This window comes from Vollenhovia emeryi, unplaced genomic scaffold (genome assembly GCF_000949405.1).
Source record: "Vollenhovia emeryi isolate VEMERY1.0 unplaced genomic scaffold, V.emery_V1.0 DF939129.1, whole genome shotgun sequence".
NCBI classification, from domain to species: Eukaryota; Metazoa; Arthropoda; class Insecta; order Hymenoptera; family Formicidae; genus Vollenhovia; species Vollenhovia emeryi.
This window is the reverse complement of record NW_011967237.1, coordinates 2799335-2811515: the sequence shown is the minus strand read 5'-3', so window position 1 is coordinate 2811515 and position 12181 is coordinate 2799335. Positions and strand designations below refer to the sequence as shown.

Sequence of the window (12181 nt, the reverse complement as noted above, 5' to 3'; positions counted from 1 at the left end):
TATATGGAAAAATGAATATTGAATGAACATAAATTAAAGTTGCTATTTAATGCACGACGTGAGAGAGATTCATCCGATCGAAATATTAATTCACACTCTCGATCTTGGGACAAAATCAAATAAAAAACACGTATCAATAAAGCCTCATATATAAACTAATAATCCGAGATGAGCCATTCTTATCTCGTTAGAAGCGCTGAAATCTTAGCTTTTCAACGAGACAAAGATCATCTTGCTACGATTTTTCTGTGCGAAGCTATTGACGATTATATCGGCTCGCAATCTCGATCTCGGAAGAAAATCAATTTTATTTTCAAAAATATTAAACGATTTCTCATAAACTAATAATCCGAGATAAGCCATTCTCATCTCGTTAGAAGCGCTGAAATCTTAGCTTTCCAACGAGACCAGGATCATCTTCCTACGATTTTTCTGTGCGAAGTTATTGACGATTATATCGACTCGCGATCACACACATAACCCTCATTCAGAAGCAGCAGACGGGGCGTATATGCGGCGTCTCGCGCGGCGTCTGGCGCGGCGATGTTTACTACTGAACAGGCGTTCCTCGTATGTTTTTATGCCAGTTTTTTGGGGACGTAGTACGCTCGCGTACTACTCGCGTAAAATTCGCGCGGCCTTCTTTCATGAATGGTGCGCGCGCGCCGGATTTTTGAAACGCTATAACTCGGCGAAAAATTGACGTAGCGACACGAGCCAAAAACCAATCTTCTTCGTTACGCATCCCGCAGATGTCTACATTGAGTATGTAGGCTCTTATCATGAAACTTATATACAACAATGGAATAAAAAGTAAAATGCTAACATATAAATTATATGTATAACTGCAAAATATAAAAAGTTGCTAACAAACTATATTAGACTGTATAGCAACATTGCCCAATAAAATTGTATTAGTGAATATAGAATAAAGGCTGATGTAACGCCAATGTTACGTCTCAATAATTGCACTGTATTGCATTATTATATTCCCAATACTACGCCAATACTTTGTGCTAACCGGGCTTTATCAACACTTTATATTATAATTCAACTACAGATTTAATATTTTTATTTTCATCGCAAGAAAGTAACTGCAAAGTAGTGATTCGTTACTTTTTGAGTAACTGTAACGCGTTACTTTTCAGAATTGGTAACTTGTAACTGTAACTAGTTACATTTTTAGCGAAAAAAACTGTAACTGTAACTAGATACTTTTATAAAGTAACTTTCCCAACCCTGGCAAAACCCATTGCGATTGCCGAATAGAAATACATATGATTGGCGCGATTGTTAAAAAGCTCGATGATGCTGACAATAAATGATCTAGCGTTGCCACGATAAAAATGCTGATCGCGTCTTTTTTTCAATTGGTAGCAAAATTTCTGCTCAACACGTTTTTTACCATTTTAACGTTCATGATCGTGCCGAAGAAGAAGATTACGTGACTCGCATTTGTTATTGCGCGAATCGGACGGGCGAACAAACAAGCGATGATATAATTATCTATACTGCTCGGAAAAACGCGCCACTTAATAGCGCGTTTATTCGGCACTCATCGAGAATGCTGGAAAAGTATTTCGTATTGAATATCAAAATAGCAATTAAATAAAAACACATTTCAATTTTTATTCCAGGCCTTACTTTCGCAGGCAACGTACAGTTCGTAATTCGATATTACGTTTTACATTGTGAGTAAACATTAATTTTAATCTGCCATTGTGCTTTCTCGGCATTGCAATATTTTAATGAAGCCCCGTTGCATTTTCGCCACTGTTTCTATAGTTATATATTAATATTGATACATCAGCAGCATCGCATGCTAATTTGCATAAGAACATCGTCGTAGCATATAAACGCGTCGTCCAATGAAACGCCCGACGTAAGCCGCTGTATTGTACTGTGAAGCTTATATCAGAAGCCTCATTGGCCGGAGACGCTTATACGCTATGTTCTTATGTAAATTTGCCCGCGATAGGCTTTAGTTTATGCTTTTACAGCAGCACAACGCTAAATAGCACTCCTATATTGATGTTTTGATGGGACAAAATTTCATATAAAAAATAATTTCTCCTCCGAACGATTTTAATTGCTCGGCAGTTCCTCTTGTGATTTTCAACTTTTTCCACCAAAGCTGAGTTTCTCGAATTTGAATAACATTTGAATAACAGAAGTTAATTGTTTGCTATATACTTTCTTTGTTAAAGAAGAACTACATCATTAATATTAAAATGTATTTCTACGTGCGGAAATCAATTTTGAATAATGTTAACAGATTCCTTGGTTTAATTATATTTATCGTAGAAATGATAAGAGACAATCTAAAAATAATAGCTTTTGATGTACCCTTATCGTGAACAAGAGTATTTTGCAGGAACATTGAAAGAAAGAATACGAATTTCACAAACTTGCCGCTTGCAAGTTGAGGAATGTCGACGGTAACGTCACTTCAATTCGTTACGAGACATTGCTGTTGAGGCATCTGGAAAACTTGCGAATTAAGAGATTCGTCGACGACGCGGACGAAGGGGGGAAAAGATCATTCGATTATTTCCAGCCATTAAGGGAGAGCCCCTCCTCGTTCATCTCGCTTTAGCGTCGCGAGGGTAGAACGTTTCTCGCAGCTTCTTTCCGAACTTTCGACATGAGTTTTACATTTCGCACTCGGAGAAGGGTGAAGAGGTATCGGAAGAAGGGGTGGCAATAAGGGAGAACGGAGAGAGGAGAGCGTAGATGGCGAAATCGAAAGCGGGAAAAGCGAGGAAAAGGTCTCCGTCGTGAATTCTTCCTCGCAAGCCGAAGGTAGGCTTGCGAGAGAGCAGAACATCCGACCCTTCGCATGATTGGTATTCCGGTCCGGTGCGCCAATATTGCGTTACCGAAACGCGTCATGCAAGCCGAATTCAAACGACTATACGAGCGTGATGACACGGGGCCGCTTGTAAGTCACACCGCGGCGCGTGTCTTTTAATTCGTCCTACCTCTCGCTCGAGATAAACATCGAGCGAGATGAGCGCGATTGAAACGTCACGTTCGCATCGAGCCATTTTTCTTCAATTACCGGAATTGTAAAGGGCCTCGTGAACGATGGAACAATTGTTCTTTAAAAGCTATTAACTCTAGATTAATACACTCGATTAATATAAACTTTATTTCCGACGAGATAAATTCACTCGCGTCATTTTTACGTTATCTTAACTGTTATTTTATTTTCCAAGGAATATATCGCGCAGGTATTTTCTCTGAAAAAAAATATATATTTCACGACAACTGATACAAAGGACCAGCCAACCAATTAACTAATTTTCACTCGATTCTATTTCCGGTTATTCTCCGCGTATCAATTCTGGGGATTTCGATTATTAAAAGGACATCAAAGCGGAAGTGAATTGCTATTGTTACTCATTTTTAACGGAAATCCGAGCAAGTGAGAGAGAGAGAGAGAAAGAGAGTTAAACAGCATTACGCGCTGGCGTCTACCCTGAGGGCGGACATCACAGAGGGTGGCCTCGCGCCGGTGAAAATTTTCAAAGGCTCGACATCGATGGGCGCTCCGCTCGCGCGCGCATCAGAGGCGCGCGGCAGGACCCTTCCCGCAATTTCTCCCGTCGCACGGGCGCGGAATCAAGTGTTTGAGATTATGACGGTGGCTCCGGTCACGTATTTCATTAACCGTCATGCCGACGGTTCGGGGAGTTCAAGGGCGAGATCTCCGGTGACGGAGGGTGCAGATATCTGCGAAATATGTTTGCTTTGCGTTACATCCCCCGGGATGATCCTGTTATAATTATGAATGTGGTTGTTGTTGTTGCCGTGGTAAGTGTCGGATATCCCACCGTCGGCTGCGATATTGGTTTCCTGCGAGTCCAAAACGTCTGCGTTTCAATATATCTTGTACTTGCCAATTGAATTGTCTCGATACTAAATTCATACTTTAAAACAACTCATGATTCCATTCCCAGGAAATAAAAATAAAGAGCATCGAATACTCAAAGTAATTGTACGTATCTATGAAGATAAGTTCTGTTTATTACGACAGTAATCGATAATGAGAACAGTTCGATTGAATTAACGATCCACCCGTATGTAAATTAACGGATCTTGATTTACGCAAGGAATTTATTCATCGAGATGCCGTGTGAGAAACATTTCTTCGTCTAAATCTATATCGAAAAGTCGATGTAAATCTGCGGCAGTATCGACAGGCTCGTTTGCGGCTACACGCTGTGCCGCCCCTTTGAAACGAGCAACGACAGATTGGTATTACCATATTGGGAAAGGGACTAGACTCCTTATTTCCCGATCCTTTTGCCACTGCGGGAGAGAAAAAAAGGAAAGAGGGAAAACGATCGACCTCTTTCTCTGTCCTTCCGCAATAGGCGTCTCGCTTCTTATACCTCGATTCTGCACTTCGACCGCCTTTCCGGAGCTACGCCTTTCCGTCCCGTCTCTCCTCCTCTGTCTACCCTCGATACATTCCTCCTTTCCCCGCGCTTTCTCTTTCCACGGGCTTCTCATCCGCCCCTTTTTCCATCTCGGGCTCATCCGATTCTCGTCCACGAAGATTTCAATCTTGTTTCGCCGAGGCATTGACACGTCCTCATCTTCCTCCCGATTTTCTTCGTAAACTGCGGAACCTTCTCTCATAACGCACGACCGTTTTTCCATCTCTTTCGTCGTCCGAGTCTCCGCTTATTATGCGCCGTCGAAGCGAAGAAGGACAGCCAATTTAGTGGCGTTTTTTTTTCTATATCGATCGCTCACTACACATCAGCCGCAGGCTCAATTTGGGATCCTCGGCAGGCTTCCGCAGGAAATTCGTGAAACCCACCTCCTGAACAACCCTCCGATTTTCCCGTCCTCGTCTCCCTTTCCCTCAATTCTCATCGATACTCGATATCTCGACGTCAATCGACGGTCGACTGCTGCGACCATTTAACCATAGGCCGAGCCCCTTCTAAAGCGCGGTCCTGCTTGGGCTGGACCCAAACATTGTTTCCCGACGCAGTAAAAGTCTTTTCCAGTCTATGAATACATTAAGAGCAAACAAAGGATTACCTTTCGTAATCTCGTGAACCCTACCTTCCTCCCTGCGTCTTTCTCCTCGCTTTTCATTCTGGAGATGTTACACGCGTTTATTAAACCCGGCCCACCAACACGCTTTCTTAAGCACTTTACGAGAACCCGGCCATCTCTTCGTTCTGTCCAGCAAAAGCTTGACGCGTTCCACGCCTTTCTCTCGTCGCAGTATTACTACGAGACAGACGTAATTAAAATCACGTTCGTTCAGTTGCCCTAAGGCTGCATCGGCATTGAAAGCGCCAGTAATTAGTGACCATATTAGGTGACTTTAGAGTGTCGGTTATTAAGTCGATCAAAGATTAAATTAATATTTTATTTTAATTAGTGTTTAATCATCACAAAATGTATAAACCATTTGCTATATTTCTTTTCAGACCGAGATCTGTTCGAGTGCTCTTACAGATGTAATTCACGCGGTCATAAATGGAACGGACGGCTGCCTATTTTGTTTCGGACACGCTGGTTTGGGTAAGTTCAAATAACTTTCACGATAAGATGTAATACCTGTTTTTTTCCTAATTTTATGTACCTAATTTATAATAATTTCCATCATTTAATTTAACGTCTTAACGTTTCATTTATTATTTTCTTATTGCGAATAAAAGTAAAATATATTATTGAGACAAAGTTGTTACACTTTTTGAGAAAACACTCAAAAAGATACTACGAAATTTAATTCGTAAAATTTTGTCACGAAACAACGCTCATTTTACACCCAGTGTAAAACAATACCTTACCATCTTCCCCACTTTTGCTTAACGAACTGTTCCATTTTACATAAGAAATTTTATTCACATTGACTCGCGACTGCGCAAGATCCGCCGTGGGGAATCACAAATATAATGGCATGAAATGTGAATATTCCACGGAGTTTTTATCTCGTGAGATATGTTTGGGCATTACGCCTTGCTGGGGCATTATAAAAATAAAAAAGATAAAACGAGATAAATAAGATAATAAGATAAAGTAATGCCCACTGGGCATTAGTGGGCATTGGTGTACAAGATTTTGGTCAGCGGTTTTCCCCTCGGTTTTCAGTGATAACGCACTGATTGACTTTTAGACAGTGACTTTAGGATTTTATGAATTATTAGAGGTAGGTAGATTCAATTTACTATTTTGCACATTCCCTTTGATTGAAGAATAAAATATACGAGCGTATTGATGTACGACATTTTCTCTTGAGGGAAATGTCGCGAAAATTTTTTATTTAGGCATTCTTTCCTCCGTTCACTCGACTTCTCCTCGACGTGCTGCCGCAAGGTAGGCACCCGGCAGAGACGCAGAGTTGTTTTACATTTTAAGTAGTGATATCGAGTTTGCATGCAAATACATGATTATGCGTGGAAAGTGAGCGGAAGAGAGAATCCTCGGGTGGTAATGTCGGTGCTGGAGGAGAGTGAGAAAAGGGAAAGAACCGGAGGATAAAGAAAAATAGAGGAATGAAGCGTGAGGAAACGGGACCGGAAGGAGAATAGCGATAATGTATGCCACTGGGACACACTTTCGAGGGTGTAAAGTTGGCACTCCATTTTCAATTATTTAAAAATAGTTAATGGGCAGAACTGTTATTACATTTCATCAGAAACTATATAATTCTAGCTGAAATGGCTCTTTTTGCGATTCGTGGTGCCACGACAAGTTAGCACCCCATATTTTCACATGTCATTTTTTCTATCCAAATCAACGGAACTATTTCTAAAACCTGTCAAGAACTGTAGAATTATTGCGGGTGCAAACGAAACGTTAATGAAACTTCTGTTTATAAAGTGGGATGCCAACTTTACAGTGGTCACATTTTCTCCCTCGTACTTTTCGAATTTTAAAATAGCTCAAGAGACTGTGAGTATAAATACATACTTCATAAAAAAGAATTCAATATACGCAGTAGAAATATTGTTTTTTAAAATTTCTTGGTTTCGATATAATTTACTTTTCTAATTTCTTGCCTCGACCATATTTAGAATTTATTTCAAATGTGATATTTAAGTGCGACTAAAATATCTATCGTTCATTAAAATACTTTTGACATTGACCGACTAAAATAAAATTCAGATAATGCGGTACATTTTTTTCCGCGCTACTTTTACATTTGGCATCAGAATCAATTAAACTTGATGGAATACTTTTCGCTGAATTTCTTTTGACATTATATTTTTATCGAATTTTTATGCATTTTTCTGGAGGAAAACTTTTCTTTAATTTGGCATAGATACATGCAAGTCTATTGGGATATAGATAAATACATACTTTTTAAATATAATACATACTTTAAATAATATTAATTAAACAGACTAGATAAAATTCTAAAATATATCAGTTAAAGTCGTACCTTTCTTCTAAATAAGTTGTTAAATAATTTACCTCGATAATTATTCGTTAAATCCTAAATTCACGCGAATAAAGTGGCAGTACGAGAGAAATGCTTCTATGATATACCTATACTGTATCGTCACATAAATTTACAGTTTCCAAAGCGCGGCCGTTAACCGGCTTCCATCGTTCTTGGACCGATACGGTTTCATAATTCCGCGGCGCATTAAGAAATTGTCGACTCTCGATGCCAAAGTTCGCGCAGTCGTGCGGGATTTCTCGCAACGCGGAAAAGAGGAATCGATAGAGTCGAAAATAAAATAAAAGGAGGCGCGTCGGGAAGATAAGAGCCTAACGGCCGTAGACAAAGAGCCGTGTAAAAGGAAGCCAAACGAACTCACGCAGCGTCTTCCCTCTCTTTTTCGAAGGTACATCAAGCAAGTCCGCAAGCAAACTGCTTTTGATCATCGCTACGCGAACGTTTCTCTTACTTTCGCATTTCCCCGCACTCTCCACCGTTTTCCACGCTGTTCCAACTCCTTCTCTTATTCTCTTTCTCACTCCTTTCTATATCTTGACTCTCTCCTGACTCTTTACACCATCCTCATCCGCCGCAAAGAAAAAAGAAAGAAGGAAGGAAAAAAGAACGCGGTTATAGATTAGGGGATAAAAGAAAGACGGGATAGAAATCAGGGCGAAGACCTGATCTGCGCGAATCGAGACGAGAAGAGGAAAGAACACGCACGACGGGGGCAATCCAGTCAGCTCAGCAATTTTCAAAATGCAGACGACTAACATATGTCTTTTATTTCACGCGAAGCAATCGCCGATGAAACCAAATGCATCGCGCTCACGCGCACACGTCTCTGCTATTCGCGGTCTGGAAAATTGCATGCAAAGAGCGGGCGGAGAAGCTGCGAGAGAAGAAAGACGGGGAAAGGGAGACAGCGGGACCGCAGATAGGGTGTCGAGAGAGAAAGGCGGGGGATGAGAGAGAGATTTGCGCTTTGAAAGCAACGGGACTTGTCTCTTACGAAGGGACAGAGGGCGAGCGGGGAAACATACATAAAGCTACACGTATATAGATATAGCGACGACAATGGGCCCGTTTGTACTTTGTAGCGCGTTCCTAATTACCTCCGCGCTTGCGGACCCCACAACTGCGGACACCCCGCCGAAGCCTTTGAGATCGCGGAAGGACCGTGAAAGTGGATTATGCAACGACGGTGAGGGGAAGAAGCACGCGTGTTCGATGCACCGAGACTTCTCTCTCATCCCTCTCTCAAAAACACATGGGGCTTTGACAATAATAACCTTGGTAAGCGATTCAGTCAGAGAAACTGCGCGTGACACGCTCCTCTGGTTTCGGTTCCGGCCGAGAAAGGATTTATCTGATTTTTTTTTATAATCTCGCGTGCATATAAACTCGTGCAGTCCATATCATTTGCGTTCATATTAAAGAGCGATATATTCAGTTTATTAAGGATGTTTTGCAATTATTTAATTAATTAATTTATAAGTAATTGCACAATTTGATGGTCTATTAAACGTCAAAGATATACAGAAATCAATATCTGCAGTCACAGAAGTTTACGAAAATTCGCAAACACTTTTCCGAATAAATCATTTAATATTTTCTGTGTGTGAAATTCCGTGATAAAGCTTTTGCAAGGATCAATCTTGGCCGTGAGAATGAAAAGGAAACTAAATCTTTGCAACTACAGAGTGGCATTCTTTACCGAACGATGTAAGTTTTTGGCAATTGAAATGATTATAAGTATGAATAAACTCTGAACTTCAGTGTATAACCGAAGAAAACGGATTTGCGAATTAGTTGTTCACGGCCAACGGATCGAAGGTTAGAAGGAGAAAGCCAGAACCTTCGAATATACACAGAACACACAACACGGACCTTGGCTCTGAGAACGGAGCGTAACTCTTACCCCCCGAATTGATAGATAGAAATATATTAATTTAATTATGCGAGGTGAAGAAAATATATTTTCTATTTATACAATAATAGATTCTTTAAATTTATATTTTCTTGCATTAATTTCTATAACGTGTAATCTTCAACATTATAGTAAGATTACGGAGGAAATTAATCAATATGAATTTTTCTTTGCATTTTCTGAAAATCTTATATTAAACAATTATTATGTCAATTTCATAGTCTTCAAATGCATATAAACTCGAATAATTATACATTCTCCAGTATTACTTTGTTAATTCATACTGATCTACTATATTTCAATCCATCCATTTGAAACAATGGATCTATGACAACTGAATGTATATTTTCAAAATTGTATGTTCTTAAATTCCAAAGTGCATTTTACATAACATCAAGTGCGATTTTCACATAGATCCATCACGTCAATTTAAAATAATAGGTAATTTACCGTTCACCGATACGATGCGCAATAACGGAGTTGTAATCTTCAATTACATCAAACAGTAAAATACAAATGTATGATTACTTTAAATAAATACGTAATAAAATAATGATAGAGTACTCGAAAAAAGTCTCTTTTAAATATAATAAACTCATAAAATCTCGACGTATGCTTTCGTTTGTAACTTTTATTCGAATCGTTTGAATAAAGAAGATAAAAACAAGGGAGCAAATGCTTAATTTTGCATGTAGCAAATAATATATAAAATATTAAACACATACCTCATGGTTGCTCCGTTGTTGCCCGATGCCTCCCGGACCTCCTCCTCCTCCTCTCAGATTTCCTTGTTGCACTCACATAGTATCACTCGCGAAAATTATTAATTTCGATCGCGCGAAATTTCACACGGCACTTCCGTACGCGACGTAAAATACCACGAAACGCACCAAGTATTATTAATAGATGTCGTGTAACTTTCCGTCACCCAAATTCTTCAAACTGGTAACTTTCAAGAAGAATCATTTTGCGTTGATTCGGAAGTAGCAACGAATAAATTACTTTTAAACTGGCGATATATATAAAACACGACGCGAGCATTGGAATTCGAGCAATAGCGTGGTAAAGTAGTCCGCGACGAAACGGTATTTTACAATTCGTATCAATCTAATCCTTACGCGAAATGAATTACGCGAGCGAAACATCCACTGCGATAATTTTCGATAGCATTTCAATGTTCAATAACTGACTTTCTCCATTTTCTACCCGTTCGAGCTGCGAAGCACGACAGAACGAAGCAAACAACGCAAACGCTAAAGCCGTACGCTAGCAAGTTTCTCTCGCTTTTCCGAAAAATCAAAGACAGATTACACTGAACTCGACGGATAATTCAAAGCGCGAGGCGCAAGTGAGATGTAATCGCAACAATGTACCACGATTTACATTCGTATTTTAGTTTAGATGAGTTAGTTTCGTGAAATATCTTTGATAAAAGCCGTTGTCCCAGCAAATCGTTTCTCTTTAAGTTGTAGAAACTTAATAAGTTTATCGATGAACGTCACTTGTCACTGAGAAACGTGTGCGAATTAATAGCGCATTATCGCCACACTCGTCGCGATCGCGTCGCGGAAACTAATAGCACAAAGGTAATACGACGCACGGAGCGACTCTCGACACCGCCTGCCGGCCCGAGGTTCGGCGGGCGAATGATACCGCGGCGACCTTCACGTAAACATTGGTACGTAGAACGTCGCACGATACCGCAAAAGCACAACGAACGTTAAAAGTTCGTTGTCCCACCTACGAAATAACAAGTTGTATGAAATTCCGTGATAAAGCTTTCGCAAGAATCAATCTTGGCTGTGAGAATGAAAAGTAAGCAACACACAAGAACGGCCAATGCGAGTCTAAGGCGAGATGTATAGTAGATAGCCGATACTTGTAATTTATTCAAATGTGAATTCAATATAATAATAAATTACAAGTATATAGGCTATCTACATCTTGCCTTAGACTCGCATTGGCTATTCTTGTGTGTTGTTTAGTTTTAATGAGAGTCCTACTTTAACTCTAATGAGAATGAAAAGAAAACCAAATCTTTGCAACTTCAGAGCAGCATTCTTTACCGAAACTTAATAGTTTATCGATGAACGTCACTTGTCACTGAGAAACGTGTGCGAATTAATAGCGTACTATCGCCACACTCGTCGCGATCGCGTCGCGGAAACTAATAACGCAAAGGTAATACGACGTACGGAGCGACTCTTGACACCGCCTGCCGGCCCGAGGTTCGGCGGGCGAATGATACCGCGGCGACCTTCACGTGAACATTGGTACGTAGAACGTCGCACGATACCGCAAAAAAACAACGAACATTAAAAGTTCGTTGTCCCACCTACGAAATAACAAGTTGTATGAAATTCCGTGATAAAGCTTTCGCAAGAATCAATCTTGGCTGTGAGAATGAAAAGTAAGCAACACACAGGAATGGCCAATGCGAGTCTAGGGCCTGGTTTCACCAAACGTTGCTTAACTTTAATCTCGGTTTAATTCACGTTCGTCTCTATCTAAAGTAACAGTTGGAAAGAGACAAGGAACGAATTAAACTAGGCTTGAAGTTAAACGACATCGGCGAAGCCGGACCTAAGGCGATACGCGGAGCGGCGCGGGCCGCTAATCAACCCGTACGACTGTCGCCGCGTGAATGATAGGCACAATGAGAATAGACTGTTTTCGAACCGAAGTGTTTACGGCGCTACGTCATTTCTCGGAACCAGCGGTCGGCCGTTCGATGCCCGAAATTCCGATTCCCGCGATTGATAGACTTCAATAATCGACGAAATTTTTAACACTTTCACATAATGTTACCTTTACGATCCGTCTTGGAGTTCATA

The 12181-nt window shown here is 40.4% G+C and overlaps 1 protein-coding gene across 1 annotated transcript in view; it reads left to right on the top strand.

Moving 5' to 3' along the window:
- The window catches only part of LOC105568484 (kinesin-like protein CG14535), a 137246-nt gene that overhangs the window by 101293 nt on the left and 23772 nt on the right, over window positions 1-12181 (top strand). Inside the window, exon 3 of the mRNA XM_012024191.1 lies at window positions 5457-5550. Within this exon, the coding sequence (XP_011879581.1) occupies window positions 5457-5550 (94 nt within the window). The remainder of the gene's footprint in view (window positions 1-5456; window positions 5551-12181) is intronic.